At 43.7% G+C, this 18,882-nt stretch overlaps 1 protein-coding gene across 4 annotated transcripts in view; it reads left to right on the top strand.

Annotated features, from left to right (window-relative positions):
- The window catches only part of ASAP2 (ArfGAP with SH3 domain, ankyrin repeat and PH domain 2), a 192,767-nt gene that overhangs the window by 89,924 nt on the left and 83,961 nt on the right, over positions 1–18,882 (top strand). For all 4 annotated transcript variants that reach the window (XM_044292527.1, XM_044292525.1, XM_044292526.1 and 1 more), the window contains exons 4-7: positions 5,410–5,484; positions 8,613–8,662; positions 15,005–15,134; positions 18,038–18,123. In XM_044292527.1, coding sequence (XP_044148462.1) covers positions 5,410–5,484; positions 8,613–8,662; positions 15,005–15,134; positions 18,038–18,123 — 341 coding nt within the window. The remainder of the gene's footprint in view (positions 1–5,409; positions 5,485–8,612; positions 8,663–15,004; positions 15,135–18,037; positions 18,124–18,882) is intronic.

Raw genomic sequence — 18,882 nt, 5'->3', positions numbered from 1 at the left:
CAGTAGCCTGTGAGGCTTCCATCAGATGTGCACAGCTCGGTAACTCTGCAGAGAGCCTGAATTATCACTAGGCTAGGCTTGCGCCTATAGACAACTGAAGCCTGTAGCTGTGCCGCAGGTCCGATGCATTATTGTGAGTAGTAAAGTAGGGCGTACGGTATTATTGTAGGATCAGAAGATGGTCCTCTTGTCTGCTATCATTTTTATCCATCTTCTTATAGATATGACTGGTATCGGTAGATATGGGAGGTATTTTCCCCTACACATTGGCTTTACTCTTTGACCGGACAACCATCTAATGTGTATCAACAACCCTTCACCAGGCATGTGGTAAAATGGACTCAGGTTCAATACAGATTGCAGATGACCTTGTCCATTCCTGTGGCCAGGGCGTAGCTATAGAGGGGGCAGAGGTAGCAGTCGATACCGGGCCCAGGAGCCTGAGGGCCCCCTTTCAGTTTTTGCCTCAGGCAGCTCGAAGGCTAATGTGCTTCTCTGCCCCTAGTCACAAAGCACTAAGGGAAGGGGGACCCAAGCTTCACCAGGGCCCATGAGCCTTTAGGTACTCCCCTACCTGAGGCCATGGTTGCAGAGGCTTCACTGCTGCCTCCATGGCCTCAGGAACTCACAAAAAGTCCTCTGTCATTTGTATTGAACCTTAGTGCATGTCTGTGCTGACATCCCTCATTACCATAGGCCTGATGAAGGGTTGTTCGATACCCAAAAAGTTTTCATAGTTTGAATCGGCTATGCATTAATTGGATCTGAATAAAATCACCACAAGCATCATTGCTGTGCTGTTTCTTTGCTCTTCTTCTTGTACAAATTTGAATGTGAGGTGGTCGTGCACCGAAAGCTCCACGATTGGGAGTTGTGCTGCCTGAAAGCCCCCCACAAAACCTCTAATGCAGAGATGTCAAACTTGTGGCCCTCCAGCTGTTGCTAAACTACAACTTCCATCATGCCCTGACAAACTTCAGCTATCAGGGCATGCCGGGAGTTGTAGTTTTGCAACAGTTGGAGGGCCACAAGTTTGACATTTGTGATGTAATGCGTATGGGAGCCTTCAAGGAGATAAACTTTCTCCTTTCTCTCCATGTTTTTGGGAGCAGGAGGATTGCTGCCAGCCTAACTAGCAATTGGCTGACAATGTGTGGCCATCCTTATCCTGGCTTACATGTTAGATAAATGTCAACCTGATCTGCTGATTTTGGCGGGACCTACTGACCTTCTAATGTGTTTGGGTATCTCCCACGAAGGCAGATGCCGAGAAAGATAAGAATCGGCAGTAGAATTTCTACTGCTCCATCTTTCTTTTACTAGTATCGGCAATCTCCGATGAACTCCATTGAAAGTCAATGGAGGACGGATCTGTTTTCTATTGTGGCAGAGAAAATGGATCCGTCCCCATTGACTTGCATTGGGGGTCATGCCTGATCAGTCTTGCTCCGGATCCCAGGACGGAAAGCAAGCTACAGCATGTTGCGGTTTGTTCTCCGGTATGGGAACGCAACTAAACAGAACGGACTGCATTTTGGAGCATTCCGTTCTGTTCTGTTCAGTTTTGCCCACATTGACAATGAACAGGGACAAAACTGAAGCATTTTTTTTTTCCGGCATTCAGCCCCTATGACAGATCTCAATACCGGAAAATGAAAACGCTAGTGTGAGTAGCCTTAGAGCTACCTTTTGGTCAAATGATCGTGTGGTCGACAGTTATCTAATTGTATGACTGGCTTTTGTGTTACAGTTTGGTATCAGCTTTATACCAAGTAGTGGCTATTATTTTCATGACAGATATTTTCCCATAACAAGCAGATATGTGTCGCACTTCACCCACTTCTGTTTGCTCTTTTCCTATGCAGGCTTCAGTTGGTAGGTGATTTCAGGCATGTGAAAACCATCTAGGTGTAAGAAGGTTTATAATACAGTATTAGGGCTCATGCACACCACTGTATGTATTTTGCTGTCCGCAAAACATGGATCCCTGCTATGCGCATGCTGTGCTGCCATTTTCTTTTATACTTTAGGGGAAAATGGACAAGAGTAGGACTTTTTTTTTTTTTTTTTTTTGCAGGACTGCGGAACAGACACTGTGTGCTGTCCCCAACTTTTGCGGCACCATTAAAACGAACATACAGCCCGGTGCATGTGGAAATGATGCATCATTGTGCAAATATAAAAAATAGTTATTTAGACATTCTCATTCTACAAGTTTTAAAACTGATTGCTGCCGCTGCGTCTCTCCGTCGCACGGATCAAAACATCTGGCAACGAGGATTGTCCCCGTCGCGTCTTGCTATTGGCTGCCCCCCACCCTGTGCACTGCCGCTCAGTCTATCGGACCATCAGAGACAGAGGAGTGCTGTCCATCAATCACCAACATTCCTGTGGAGATGAAGAAAGCCGCAGCGGACCTTTTTGACTGCTGCTCCATTCATATGGGGAAGGGGACACAGGAACCCTGGTCATGGGGGCACTCTACACATTTAAAATCCAATCGTTTCATTTTACTAGACTACCCCTTTTAAGGGATTTTCCCAGGTCCCAATATTGATGACCTATCCTCAGAATAGGTAATTAATATCCAGTCGGTGAGGTTCCGACACCGGCACCCCTTTCCCTGCAGTCTCTGGCTCTAAAACTAGCACTGTGAATATAAAGGGAACCACAGCTCCTGTCACCAGCTTTATCATTGGAAGGCTCTTTTGTTTTGCAAAATGGCGTGGTCCCAAACGGAGAAATCCTTGAAATGACTCCTGCACTACATGGCCAAAGCCTCCTGGACATCTAGCTATTATGGCCCCCAGCCATTCCATTAGAAACTTAGTATTAGGCCTCCTGCACACGACCGTGGGTGTCATGTTGCCGTATTGTGGACCGCATATGCAGATCCGCAATACACTGGCACCGTTCCGTGTGCATTCCGCATTCCTCAAATTGAATGGGTAATGGATCCGCCCCGGCTGCCGAACAGAGGTTGCCCGTGCATTGGGGACCGCAAATTACAGTCCCCAATGCACGGAACAGAACAAATACGTTTGTGTGCAGGAGGCCTTACACGTGGTGATCTTAGACATTTGTCTTTATTGGACATTTAAAACCAAATCCGTGATGCTCGAGATAGTCCATGTCCTGCCATATTAATAGTCGCTGACCTCTTTACTACTAACATTGTAGTTGTCATGGTGGTCTGCGGAGATTGCAGGGCTATTTCTTATTATATGAGCCTGTTGAGTGTGACTGAACCCATTGATTACTAGGCTTTCCACAAACATTTTACTCCATTTCTTTCGCTTTGTATGTCAATGAATCCAGACTAAAACTTCAGCCTCCAGCCATGTGAGCCCGAAGGGATCTGTTTTTTTTCCCCCGAATACATATGCATTCACTGTGGTATGAAATTCTTGAAAAGTGAAGGTCACTTTCACATGTGAGAAATACATATTTCCAGTGGTAATTGCTTAGTAAATTCTTCCCTGTAATCTCTATAGCTTGGTCACGAGGGACCTACAATTTGACTGCTTGTACTTTGTGATAGATTCTTTTATGTAGAGAGGTGAGCTTATTTGCTTTATAATTTACACTATTATGCAGTTGGTATGAAAATATGATTTTACACAGACTTAAAGGAGTATTACCATCTCAGCGTGCCTCGCATGGCTATTTCCAACGCTCCCATAAAGATGGGACAGCAGTGGTCCTATATGAACTGCTACTCCATTCATTTGAGGGAACCGGATCCTCTTTCTCTTGAATGACGCGGTTCCTAGCATATGGAGCATGTCCTGAGGGTAGATCATCTATATTCTGTTACCGGAAAACCCCTTTAAAATCCTAACTCCCTGGCAAGCGACCAGCTAAAATTTTCTTCCCTTAGCATAGCTTCCATACTCGCCATCCATTTTGTAGAACCACAAGAGCTGTGAAGTTTGCAGGTTCTGAAAGAGTTTCCTGGTAAATGCTATGTACATTTCATCTAATGCATCTTGAAGAGGTTCTCCGCTTTTGCTATATTGATAACCTGTCCTCAGGATAGGTCACCAACATCAGATCGGCGGTGGGCCCGACTGACAGCACCCCATCAGCTGTTTGAAGAGAATAGTGGGGAGCAGTTTCATTGAAGTGAATGGGGATGGAGGAGCTGTAACTACACCTTCTCGTCGCGGCAATGTCGATGGCGAGCAGGTAAACAGGGAAGAGAAGGCAGCGCTTGTACAAGTGTTGTGTTCTCTTCAGTCGGTGGGGGTGCCGGGAGTCAGATATTGATTCAATGGAGAAATCTATGGCACACCAAAATCTCTTTTCGAGTGCTGCTTTAATACAGAACGTGTAGATTTACATCATCTTGTGATTAATTCCATCCGGAATGTATATCAACATAACTGGCCATATGAACAGTCCCAACGTTTCGGTCAGATGACGACCTTTATCAAGGAATCTGTGGCCTGGTTGAAAGATTACGGGACAGGATGCCGGATGGAATTAATCACAAAATTATGTAAAACTGCACGTTATGTATTAAAGCATCACTCGAAAAGAGATTTTGTTATGCCATAGATTTCTCCATTGAATAAGACTGACGCTAGTCCTCTATAAGCACCCACCATTAAAGGGGTGTGCAGGTCTCATCCTCCTTTAGGATCGGAAATTGATGAGCTGTGTAGACAAGACAGTATGATATTTTCAAACTTGGGTGAATAAAAAGGGTTGGATACCCTTCTAGATTAATAACAATGGCAAAGCTATAAAGAGCCCAACACGGGTTCCTATCCCCGCAAGGGGTGGCCCCGTCCAGAACCTAACCCTAAATAGAAAGCTATAAAGAGCAACTCATGCAGTGTGAACATGGCCTAAAGGCCTTGTTGTGACTACGGGTGAGTGAGCTGAAATTAATTGTCTTAATCTGGCCATGTACATTAGACTTTTATCAGCTGAATTCCCATTTTTGGTGGGACCATAGACCATCTAATGTGTATGGGGGTCTGAACTTTCCACTGACCAGATATTGGGAGAAAGATCAGGCTGTTGGTGCAACACTTGGTTAGCTATCAGGAGATCAACATGTTCCATAAAGCAAATGTCATCTAAATAACATATGATTATGTGATAAATGATCCCTGTAACTTTATTAAGATATGAAATATGGAACCCTCACCGGCTCGATAGGTAGATTCAAATGGGTTCCTCACAAGCTCCACCACTTGGAATGTGTGTGTGTGTATATATATATATATATATATATATATATATATATATATATATATATATATATATATATAATTATTATTAATGATATGTGTGAATGGGTTTGACTCGTCTGAATCCTATAGATGCAACCTATTACCAGTATAATATGGCTCACATTAATGGTTCTGTATTATATTTTATTTTTTTTTGCTTTTGTAGGTTCAGAATATGAACAACATTATAACATTCCCACTGGATAGTCTACTGAAAGGAGATCTGAAAGGAGTTAAAGGGGTAAGTAAGATTATCCAGCGTACTATGACTTGCTTCATAGGCTCTTATTGAATGTGGAAGGCAATAATATTGCACAGCACTTAATGGGTTGGCCATGGAACCTGAAAAATTTTAAGCATGATACCTATTAAAATAAACCTAAATGAGTAGCTGATACATCAGGTAACCGGTGGGATGTGGACAAATGGACTTCTGGTCCCGGTGTGTTTGGGAGCAGCGGAGACTACATTGCCCACATTGCGCTAGTAGGCTGAACCACACATGCTCAATAAATGTAACTGCAAGGCCGGCCTCTGGTATTTTATGTCACTGATGATGACGCCCTCTACATTCAGAGCCGAAATCCGGTGCAAGGGATCAGAACTAGAATTCTAATCACTTTTGGAAAGTATTGTACAAAGTTGCTTACTTTTATAGGTTAAGCATATAGCTGGTAAGTTTTACTCTCATTAGAATCCTTTATGCTGAACATAGACAGAGACTGATGCTGAGATGACCACCATGACTTTTATTCTATACCATTTAACTCAAACTGGTGCAGCATAGTCCCATTCACTTGAATAGAGATGTGTTGTAATACCGTGGGGGCTGCAGCCAGCGCGTTTTGGTTATTGGTAGGCGTTCTCCTTATCCTAGTGGTGTGTCTTTAATTTGAGCCAAGTGAACATTAGTTTTTGTATAAATGATTGAATATGGGATTTCTTAGGCCACTTTCACACTTGCTTTGTTAATTCTGGTATTGAGGTCCGGCAGAGGATCTCAATACTGGAATTAAACTGATCCGTTTGGATTTTGTACATCAGGATGTATCAGTTCAATTAGGATGCGGTTGTGTAAAATCAAAACGGAAAAAACGGATCCGTTACTAAATACACTGAAAGTCAACGGGTGACAGTTTTTAAGGCTCCTAAAAACTTACATTGTTTTCAGTACCGGATCCATTTTATTTTATTTTTTTTATGACCGGACACAAATCTGCAGATTGCAGAATGTTGCCGGAACGGAAGGCATCCTGATGCATCCAGAATGGATCTCTTTCCATTCAGGATGTATGAGGACTAAACGGAAAAGTTTTAGTTTTTTTTCGGTAATGAGATCTTCTGCCAGATCTCCATACCGGAAAACAACAACGCCAGTCCAACGCAAGAGTGAAAGTAGCCTTAGTTGTATTTGTTCTGAGAAAGATGGATGACCATCAATATAATTCTAACCCAGCTCTCCTCCAGATGGGAAGACAAAATCTACCTAGCTGAGGGTACATTCACATGTCCGGCATGCCTGATCCGGCACAAATGCAAAGTTTTTTTTGCAAATCCGAAACCTGGCATCTATTCCAGAAAGCAGCCAGATCACCGCTAGACCTCATTACAGTCAACGGGGATCTGACGAAGAACTGTAGAATTTGGCAATGCTGGATCCAGAGAAATCCGGCACTCTTCTCTCTTCCGGAACAGCCGGACAGATTTGCTGCTGCAGATGTGAACGTACCAAAATCCCTTTCTACAAAATCCCTTTCTACAAAAGAATGTACAGTGTAGTCCTAATTGTGACACTGTAACCAGTGATAGTGGGTTCGGTGAATGGCAGATAGCTGTGCCTGCGTGTTCAGCAGCAGGTGCCAGCTGTAATACATAACTTCAGTCCCAAATGTTTAATCCATTTGGTGCTGCAGTCTAATCTGACCAGATTACAGTAGTGACCACGACATCTGTGGAGTAACAAAGAAACCCACCAACACCCCACAACACCATCCTAGGGGTGTCAGTGGGTTAAGATGGTGTTCCAGGTCTGCCATGGGTATTAGTCCACTACATAGTTGCCAACAGTGTGACTTTGTCAGGATTTTCCTGAATTTTTAGAGACAATCCTGGTAAATTTGCCTTGTCTAGGGCCAGAATTGGGCAAGGTTTATGTAACTGGCAGTTTTAAACATGCCCAGGCGCAAGCTCTAAATGCTCTTATAGGAGTTATCCAACCACTGCAATGACATCCCCCCCCCTCCCCCAATGCCCAGGCCCCTGGTATGGATTATACTTGCCTTCTCCCTGGCATCCACGTCCCTCCAGATCCTTGCACAGCCACTGCTGCATCTCCCTGTCACGCGGATCAAAACATCTGGTGACGGGGAGAGCCTCCTAGGTGACGCTAGAGGGGAAGAGCAGCCCATGATGGGGATGAGCCCCTCTAGCGTCACCTAGTAGGCTCATCCCCATCATGGGCTGCTCTTCCCCGTCGCTGAATGTTTTGATCCACATGACAGGGAGATGCAGCAGCGGCCATGCAAGTATCTGGAGGTAAGTATAATCCATACCAGGGGCCTGGACCTGGACACTGCTCTTATTGTAGCAACCTGTATTGAACGTTGTGACAACACGTTCATTGATCACATGGCCTAAGCGCGAATACCAAGCATAGCCGCTATACATTGTACCGCACTGTCCTTATTGAGCATGCAGAAGGCCGCGGTGCTCACAGGAGTGCCAGCACGCTGTGTGCTGTCCGCATCCATAGATCCGCAGCCTCGCAAAAAAGATAAGAGCAGGTCCTATTCTTGTCCGCGGACAAAAATAGGCATTTCTATCATAGGGCCGGCTACATTCACACGGCCGGTATCTGTCTTTTGCGAACCACAAAACACATACGATCGTGTGACTGTAGCCTTATACTGTATATCATGGCTGCCATTTTTAAATGAAAGCGTAATGTACCTAAGGAAGAATGCTCTCTAATTGCCCAGAATGCAGAACGTGTTACGGTTTAATACACTTTATGCGGAAACTTGGCAAGAAAGGATGGGTGTGTTTAGCCATATATTATTAATGTACAAGGGGGTAAATAGTAAAGTCAAATAGTTTTACCACTTCAAATAATTCTTCATCCACTGCATTAAGGATTATTATTTGTATGACTGTATTTGAGGGATTTAGCCGCATGCTCGTCTAGCTGAAGTCCTTAGGATTTATTAGAATCCTTGAGTAAATCCTGGATTTTCTGCCGCCTCAATCCGAGAGACATCCAATTTCAGATTGTTCTCCGGATATAATGGATCTATATGACATACATTATATGGATTGCACTGTTAACCTCTGCGACTCTTACTGACTTGGCTTCATTACATTGTGTTGCAGGACTTGAAGAAGCCATTTGATAAAGCCTGGAAAGACTATGAAACAAAAGTGTAAGTTATTAATGACTGATATTCACCAAGTGATCGGATCTCATTGGTCTGCAGCACATCTCCCGTGCAAAACGGGATGTGTTGCCAACAAAATGCAAACTGTTTGGGTAAGGGTACTTTCACACTAGCGGTTTTGTTTTCCAGTATTGAGTTCGGTCACAGGGGATCAATACTGGAAAAAAACTGATCCGTTTTATCCTAATGCATTCGGAATGGAGAGTATTCCGTTCAGGATGCATCAGTTCAGTCCCTCTTAGATTTATTTGACAGAGAAAATACCGCAGCATGCTGCAGCTTTCTCTCCGGCCATAAATACTGAACATTTGCCGGAATGTCGGATCCAGCATTAATTTACATTGAAGTGTATTAGTGCCTGATCTGGCATTAAGTGTGCCGGCAAAACGGATCCGGCTTTCCGGTTTGCGCATGCGCAGACCGTTAAAAATGCCCAAAAAATTAATAACGGATCTGTTTTTCCGGATGACACCGGAGAGACGTATCCGGTATTTCAATGCATTTGTCTGACAAATGCCATCAGTTTGCGTCCGGATTGCTAGGGATGCTCAACCTGCGGCCCTCCAGCTGTTGTAAAACTACAACTCCCACGATGCCCTTCTGTAGGATGATAGCTGTAGGCTGTCAGGGAATGATGGGAGTTATAGTTTTGCAACAGCTGGAGGGCCGCAGGTTGAGCATCTATGTTCTAGACCAGTGTTTCCCAACCAGTGTGCCTCCAGCTGTTGCAAAACTACAACTCCCAGCATGCCCGGACAGCATTTGGCTGTGCGGGCATTCTGGGAGTTGTAGTTTTGTAACAGCTGGAGGCACACTGGTTGGGAAACACTGTTCTAGACAACCCCTTTTAGGGTTGACAGGCTGTAGGAAGAAATGGAAGTTGCCACTTGTGATTCTAGAATGCTTGGCTGGAGAACTTATACTCTGAGCATGTTATCATTATGTTTTTTTTTAACAGGATTTCAAAAATAGTCAGATAGTCTGAACTCTAAGTTAGGAGAAAGATGGACAAATCTAAAAGGGTTTTCCAGTTAAAAAATAAATAAAATAAAATTATCAAGTGCTAGGAGCATGGCCCTGAAGATTCATACTTACCTTCTCCGATCCTCTGCCCTGCCCCCGGTTTCAGACATCTTCCGTGCCCGGCTGACCCAGCTCCAGGCAGTGACTGGCTTCTGTGGTGATGTGCTGCTGGAAAACCCCTTTAAGGTGCCCATGTACCTTAAATAAAAGTCTATGGTACCGGGTGGCCATCTAATGTGTATTAGGGTCCCTCAAGTCTCCCCTGATGGCAGATTACAGGGGAAAGAAGGATCAGACATGTTTGATTTCAGCATGGCCAATGCTTTGCAACTTTGTAATAAACAGGCAGCAGCCTATTCTCCTTTCCCCATTAAAGGGGTTATCCAATAGTAGAAATACCCCTTCCCCGTATAATGTCCCCTCCTATAGATGATACTTACCAGGTTCCCGGCACCCGCATCCCTCCGGATCCCTGCACAACCGCCGCTGCATCTCCCCGTCGCGTGATGCTAGGGAGGCTGATCACCGTCATGGCCTGCTGTTGGCTGCTCTCCCCAATCCCGGATGTTTTGCAGGAATCCAGAGGGACGCGGTGCCGGGGACTGGGTTAGGAGAGGAATGGGTATGGGGGGGGATTTCTACTATTGGATAACCCCTTTAAAGATACCTGCATGCTCAGCAAAGTCGAGTGTACATTTGTGGAGTCAAGAGGGATAACCGTCAGCTAAATATTGCCTAAGATGTATGGGCAGCTTTAACCAGGTATAGAAGCTAGCTCAAAGATTATAAACAAGGAACAGTATGCTGTAGGTCTGGTTCCTCGCTGCATCCATCTGAGCAGAAAAAACACCCTTTTTTTTTTTTTTTTTTACAAGACATTTTTCAAGTTTCTCTGATCTGGTCAAAAATATGCAGCACTAAAGGCTGTTTGGTTTGAAGAATACAGCAGTACTTACCTTGCAGATCCAGCTCTGCTGCTACAGTTCTCCTGACCTCGCCCTGTTTGCCCAGCTGTAGCAGTTAACATCACATCGGCAATACTTAACTGCTGAAGCCAATCACTGGCCTTTATGTAGCACTGCTGGGACCAGTCATTGGCTGCAGCAGTCATGTGTTGTAAATGTCAGGTCAGCGCTTCAGCTGGGCAAACAGCCTGGCTGGGAGAACCGGAGTGGTGGCACTGGATCTACAAAATAAGTGCTGCTCTATTCTTTATTGCAGTCTAATCCCCAGCTTTGTATGATCTGTGGGGTCCTACCTCTGGGACCCCCGCTGATCCTGAAAATGATCTCGGGTCTCGTTGACATTCTTCTTCCATAATCGCACAGCAGATGGCTGGGTGACACCGTTCTATTCTGAGGATTAGTGGGGGTCCCGGCAGTTGAGCCCTCATTGATTAAAAAGTAATGGCCTATTTTAGTTGTATGCCATCTATGGTGACAGAATGAGGAGTCATTTTTAAGAAGAGCATTTTCTGATTACCACATACATAGGATCGCTTTGCCCAGAATCTCCCATTTCAATAATACGAGTGGTAAATTCCAATGAACTTGACCATGATCATGACAACATTTCAGTATGTATATGGTGTAGGATAAAGGTTCCCATCAATGGGGCATACCTATGTCGGCTGTATCTTTTTGTCTGCACCCACTGATCACATTGTATTTGGGTGCTCAATTAACATAGTAAATCTAGAGCCATATGACATTCGTATGGGTACGGCAGCAGGTTGCAGCATGTATTTTGTTTTTAAATCGCAGTACGATTGTGTGCATCTGTTTTTATGTTTAGTCCAATGATCAGTTTTGTATTTTTGTTTCGGTAAAGATGCATGTGACCGACATATGACCCTTGTGCTTGTTCACTAGGTACCAGTTACCATCACAAGCTCAGTAGACACATGTAATGGGTCATCAAGTGACCGGTAACCCTTTCATGTTCTCGTAGGTTAACATTGGTTTTCATACTCTTGGTGTTGAAACACTACTAGGATGAAACCTAGGTGGACCAAGATTTAGTTGTTTATCACTGGGCAGCAAAGGAAAATAACATAGATCAACTCCCAAAATGCATTATATGATTGGCACTTAATTCAATTTAAACATCTGTTGGTTTCCTGGAGATTTAAAGGAGTGTTCCTATTTCCTATTCCTATGCCATACATTTTCGAGTTAGAATCTTCAGGATAGTCACCACAAAATGCAATGTTAACTGCTGGCAGCAGATTATAGAGCAGGAGGAGCTGGGCAGATTGATGTCTACTTTTTAGTGGGAAACAGTAAAGTAAAACTTGTTATACATTTATACCTCTGCTATTTCCATACTTAACGGCTATGTACACCTATGGGGGCAATTTTTCAAAAAAATTTTTACTATTGCATTGTACTCAATTTGAATTAAAAATAATTTTTTCGATTGGTCTTTATTAAAAACTTTGAGTCCTTTTCTCTGTACAGCCTTGAGATTCTCTAGTAGCATGCTGCCTGTTTTCACTCTGTTCCGTCAGGCAGCTCAGCTTACAGCTCCTTATCTCTGATTTCTGACCTCCTAAAATACTCATTATAGCTCGATTCTTATCTTATTGATAAGAATGTAGCTTAACCAAGTGTTTAGGACTTTTAGAGATAGGGTTAGGGTTATTAGATGACTTGCACAAAGTGAAAGTAGGATTCATCCAGCTAGACAAACAACTAAAAGGGTTTTCCGAAATTTTTTATACTGATGACCAATCCCCTGGATAGGTCATTAGTATCTGATCGGTGGTGGTCGGACACCCAGGACTCCTGCTGATCAACTGTTTTGAGAAGACACCGATGCTCCTATGAGTGCCGCTGCCTTCTCGTAGCTTACCAAGCACAGTGTTGTACATTATATAGCGGCTGTGCTTGGTATCGAAGAATGGGGCTGAGCTGCTCCTAGGGCAGTCATGGCAAACCTTTTAGAGACTGAGTGCCCAAACTGCAACCCAAAACACACTTGTTTATCGCAAAGTGCCAACACGGCAATTTACCCTGAATACTACAGTCCAATATAGTATATCTTCCATGTACTTTATTATATAGCTATAACAACCTGCCTACATTCAGTGCATTCCCTGTGCTGTTCATTGTGCACCCTGCACTGCTGAAGGACAGGAAAAGTCTAAGGCATATTGGTACAACATAGACTAGACTTTATCCAGGGTGCTGGTGCCCACAAAAAGGGCTCTGAGTGCCGCCTCTGGCGCCAATGCCATAGGTTCGTTACCACTGTCCTAGGGCATGTGATATATTAACGTGTCATCACTCGGCCTAGGAAAAGCAAAGAGAATGCCGCAAGGCTACAGCTGATCGGCGAGGGTTTCAGACCCCCATTGATTAGATACTGATGACCTATGATTAAAAAAACTCAGAAACCCCTTTTAACCCTTTGTGACAGAATGGCCAGTGTGTATAAGGTCTCACAGCTGACAATTTATATCCAATCAAAAGCCAAACCACTTGGAGGAAAGAATTGCCTGTAGAGCCCAGAGACAGTTTGTGTGGAGGCACAGATGTGGAGAAGGTTACACAAAATTTCTGCTGCACTGAAAGTTCCCAAGAGCACAGTGGCCCCCATAATTCTTAAATAAAAAAAGAGTTGAAGAGAGAAGGGCCTTATTAGGACAGGTGACAACTCAGTGGTGACTTTGGCTGAACTCATATGTGCATGTGTGAGAAACTTCAAGATGGTCAACAATCGGTACAGCACTCCACCAATCTGGGCTTTTTGGCACAGTAGCCAGAAAGAAGCCTTTCCCAGTAAGACACATGAGAGCCTATCTGGAGTTTGCAATAAAGCACCTAAAGGACTCTCAGACTGTGATAAACAAGGTTCCCTGATCTGATGAAACCAAGATTGAACTGTTTGGCCTCAATACTAAGTGTCAAGTTTGGAGGGAACCAGGCACTGCTTGTGTCCTGCCCTATACCATCCGTAGAGTGAAGCATGGGGGTGGCAGCATCATGGTGTGGGTGTTTTTCAGTGGCTGGGACAGGGAGAGTGGTCAGGATTAAGGGAAAGCTGAATCAAGCAAAGTACAGAGATATTCTTAATGGAAACCTGATCTGAACCTCAGACTGAGTTGAAGGTTCAAGTTCCATCAAGACAATGACCCTAAGCACACAGCCAAGACAACACAGGAGTGGCTTAGGGACAACTCTGTGAATATCCTTGTGGCCCAGTCAAAGACCTGACTTGAACTCAATCGAGCATCTCTGGAAAGACCTGAAAATATCTGTCCACCAAAGGTCCTCATCCAACCTGACAGAGCTTGAGAGGATATGCAGATAGCAGAAAATCCCCCCCAAATCCAGGTGTGCAAACCTTGTGGCATCTGACCCAAGAAGACTGGAGGCTGTAATCATTGCCAGAGATGCTTCAACTACTGTAAGTCCTGAATAAAGGGTCTGAATACTTATGTCAGTGCAAGATTTTAGTTTCTCCTTTTCAATAAATTAACAAAAAGGTTTTGGACATTCAGTTTTCACGTTCTCATTATGGGGTATTGAGTGCCGAATGATGGGGGAAAACTTTTTTTTTTACATATTGCAACAGTTGTATTGTACTTTAATAGTGGTCACCCAGCCAGATCGACACGTGGTTACCCAGCAAACAAAAATAGAAGCTAAAATTACACATTGAAAAATCTGACATGAATATGTAGCAGATTGTTGTTTGACTGCCATGGGCTGTCCTTGGATTAGCCCCATTCAATGGAGCCAATCCCAGTCTGGACACCTATCTCAGTTCAGTGTTACGTGGTTTTGAAAATTGAGTAGTAAGAAAACGCGGCTGTACAGACGGCAGTTTGTTTTATTATTGAAGACAATGGAAGACTGATTTCACCTAGACTGCGGCATGAAACACATACGAAATCTGCTTGAAAAAAAAAAAGCATGTATGAATATACTATTAGGCTGCAGTGGAGAATCAGAGTCTTTCATGGTATCTCTTCCACTGGCATGCAAGTACTGGTGTGTCATTTCCACGGAGCGTTACACCATGTTTGATCTTCTTTGTCACCGATACTGACCGCTGTTTAAAGGCCTTTATGTAACACAAAAGATTTGATGTTCAGACCTAAGTGAGTCATGTTAGGGAAATGTAGCACGGTGTACTCGCCCCCTCACCGCCCATTGTTCCTTTTTATTGTACTTGATAGTACACCTTTATTGTTATCATGATACGGTCTCCTGAATTCTTTTGTAGACTACAAAGTGTCCTTACTCTCTGAATTGTGGTCATGAGGTTATTTCATCTGTGATGTTTTTTTTTCCTTAGGACTAAAATAGAAAAAGAAAAAAAGGAGCATGCAAAGCTACACGGTATGATTCGTACCGAGATCAGCGGTGCTGAAATAGCTGAGGAGATGGAAAAAGAGCGGAGATTCTTTCAACTGCAGATGTGCGAGGTAACATTTCTACCCAAACTGTGTAGAAAGAGATATCATGTCTTGTAGCTGATATATATATATATATATATGTGTGTGTGTGTGTGTCCAGAGGTTCATTGCCTCTGGATGTAGAACAGTCTTTGGTGCCCAGAGATTGAGTACCTCAGTTCTCGGATTCCTGTAGGCACCATACTCCAGTCCCTGGTATCCAGTGGTTTACAGTAGTGCCTCAGTCCATGTGGTCTATTGGATTAGTCACAGTGCCCTGTTTGTTGGTGTCCAATACTTTAGAGTCTTGTGGTTTAATTCTTCAGTTACTGGTGTCTTTTGGTTTAGGTCTTCAGACCCTAGTGTCCTGTGGTTTAGTACCTCAGTCCCTGGTATCCTATGATTGAATGTCTCAGTCATGTGGCTTAAAGGGGTTCTGCAGTTCTTTTAAACTGATGATCTATCCCCTCGATCATAGATCATCAGCATCTGATCGGCGGGGGTCCGACACCGATCAGCTGTTTAAGAAGGCAGCGGCGCTCCAGGAGCACCGCGGCCTTCTCTCGGTTTCCCTCAGGCCTAGTGACGTCATGAATAGTATCACTGGCCTGGACTACTGTAAGCTCTGTTAACTTGAATGGAGCTTAGCCATGTCCAGGCCAGTGATACTAGTTGAACAGCGAGAAGGCCACGGTGCTACTGCCTGCGCCGCTGCCTTCTCAAACAGCTGATCGGCGGGGGTCCCGGGTGTCGGACTCTGGCCGATCAGATGCTGATAATCTATCCAGATTATAGAGACATTTTTTTACATTTCAAATTTCTCCAGATCATGACGTAACATACTTGGCGGATTAAAAGGGGAAGGGGTTTTCTGGGATTAGGATATTGATGGCGTATATTCAATATTTGATTTGTAGGGTTCCAACCCTCTGCACCCCTGCCAATTGGCTCATGCATCTTCATTGTGTGGCAGCAGCGCAGGATATTTTAACTTTGCTCCATTTGGTTGAATGGGATGTAGCTGCAATATTCTGCACTGCTGCTGCTAAGGAGACAGCAAGCAGGAAGACTGCCCGATGTAAACCATGAAGAGGTCTCGGCGCTTGCAAGAGCTGATCAGCCGGTGTGGTAAACATTGGACCAGAACAATCTGATATTGGTAACTTATCCTGAAGATAGGCCCATCAGCGTTCTGCACCCGGAACCCCCCTTTAAATATGAATCCTGATCCTGACTGGCTGAGAGGCACCACTTGTGGCCGCGTTTCTTGTCTGGTCTTTCTTGGTCAATCTGGTCCTATACCAGGAATAATGCTCCTGTTTTGGGGGCACCTTCAGCAATTGGAATAGCTATAATCAATGATGAACAAACAGCGACAGGTATTTTGGGTCTAAAATAGAAGTCTCAAAACACAGTAAATAGGAAATGGGTACCCTACCTGCCAAAGAGGGACACTTGTGAGGTCTGGCTTGACTGTATGCCAGCGGCACATTCCCCTTTGTGGCATTTGTCACTGTGTAGCTTCAGCCTTTATTTCACAGCAGCTGAAAAGCTTCAAGATACAATTATTAATACTATCATGCTAATAAAACAAGTGGAGAGAAATAACCGGTTCTAGTATTTTCTGTAGGGGATCATTTAGTGCAGCATGGAGTTTACCATAGTATTATAGTTAACCCCCAAAACAAGAACAGAGCAGTACAACAGATTACACATTTTATTAGACTAATAATTTAAATGATAAAATGACATACATATATATTAGCAGCATGACATTCACAGGAAAAATGCCCACATAACCACTAATCGTAGTACATCAGAGTAAGATGCTCCTGCAAATATAGAGGGATGAAATAAATCCCAAAGACACATGAATAAAGTGCAAAGTGCCACAGTACCAATAAATACATGCAGGAGACAGTTAGGGACTAGGACTACATTGGTCTGTATACGTTATATAACTGGACGCACCAGACTATAAGACTCACCTAGGATTTGGAGGAGGAAAATAAGAGAGAAATTTAATCAGACCTCAGATCAGACCCCCAAATCAGACCCCAAGCTCCATCAGCCTCAGATCAGATATATATATATATATATATATATATATATATATAAAAACTTGCCTTGCTTGCTCCGGATGGCACTGTCACTCATTTGCTGCTCCCTGGCCTTCTTCTGGGCCTCACTGAACTTTGACGTGACGTTGCACAGCATCAGGTCATGGTGCACTCCTACGTGCACTACATACTGACGCTGTACGCCGTCAGGACACAGTGCAGAGCGAGGCTTGGAAGAAGACTAGGGAGGGTGAGTAAAGCCAGTGCAGTGCTTTACTCACCGCTCCCCGTGCCTCCCACATGCTGATGACCACTTCCATAATAGAAGTGGTCATCAAAATGTGGCCTATAAGACACACTGCCACTTTCCCCTCACTTTTGGAGAAAAAGAAATACGTCTTTGTATGAAAATCATTGTACTTTAGGTTTAGGGTAGTATTCTACTGTTCGATTGTGTATATTCTTTTATTTGTACACCATGTATTTTAGCAGTATTAATAGTGTTATATTGTCGGATGATTTAGTTTGTATATCATGTACGTTAGCATAGTATTATACTGTTGGAGGTTATATATTCTTTTATTTGTGCAGCATGTACTTTCGCATCGTATTATACTGTTGGATGGTGTAGTATCTATTTTATGTGTGCAGCTTGTACTTTAGTGTAATATTATACTGCTGGATGGTCTTGCGGTTGCCCAGGTAATGCGGAGAGCTCTCTGGCTTTTTTATCACACTATTGCACGTTCTAAAGGTCCCCAGATCCCCCGCCTGTCGCATGTAATTATCCTCCGGAGTTGATGAAATGTAGCAAGACTTTCTTATACTGCAAACCTTGAACACAAATGTCCTTTCATGTTTTCTCCCTGACAGTACCTGCTGAAAGTCAATGAAATAAAGATAAAGAAAGGAGTGGATCTGCTGCAGAATTTAATAAAGTACTTTCATGCCCAGTGCAAGTAAGTGACGCTTTCTTCACCTTCTTCTTGAACTGATAAAGGCGACGTTTTCAGGATGTCGTCACCTGTCGAGCTCTGCACAGGCTGAGATTTGATATTCAGTTGCAGTAGTATGACTGAAATGAGCCTTGTCCTGAGAGACATGGATGCAATAGTGCCACTGTTTCTGTAGTGTGCAGGAGCCCTTACGCTGTTCCTCTGGGAAATGTATGAATATATTGACAACTGAGTGGTAACACATTCATCAACAAGATGTGCCCCTACATAGTCACAGTTTAAAGGCCCCTTTGCACTGCCTTATGTTCGAACAGATTGTCACTAATCTGCCGGTGTAAAGGTGCCTCTGATTACCCAAGGAATGAGTGAAACTCTCTTTCATCGGGTTATAGGATCGTTGGTGCAATCGCCTAAATCGTTTGCCAGCAGCAGATTGTGGTGCCGGCAAATAATTCTGTATGGGGACGAGCAATGGCATTAGTGATCGCTACTCCCCACTGCATGTAAATGGTCTCCTCCACTGACGAGCAGGCAGGAAGAAAGGCTTCCATTCGGACAATCATCAGCTCGATTGAGCAATTTAAAGGGGCCTTAAAACTAGCAGCACTGATTGGACAGTGCCAGACTATAGGGATATTCCCTATAAACAAGAGGAACGGTTATGCCCAACTATCAATATAGTCACATATTTCCAGGTGAACATAATGAACATATCCAAGAACAGATTCTCCAAATCATCAATGGGAATATACCATATTTTTC

The sequence above is a fragment of the Bufo gargarizans genome, chromosome 4 (assembly GCF_014858855.1).
Source record: "Bufo gargarizans isolate SCDJY-AF-19 chromosome 4, ASM1485885v1, whole genome shotgun sequence".
Classification (NCBI taxonomy): Eukaryota; Metazoa; Chordata; class Amphibia; order Anura; family Bufonidae; genus Bufo; species Bufo gargarizans.
The sequence above is the reverse complement of the archived record's forward strand: the minus strand, read 5'-3'. Positions and strand labels throughout refer to the sequence as shown.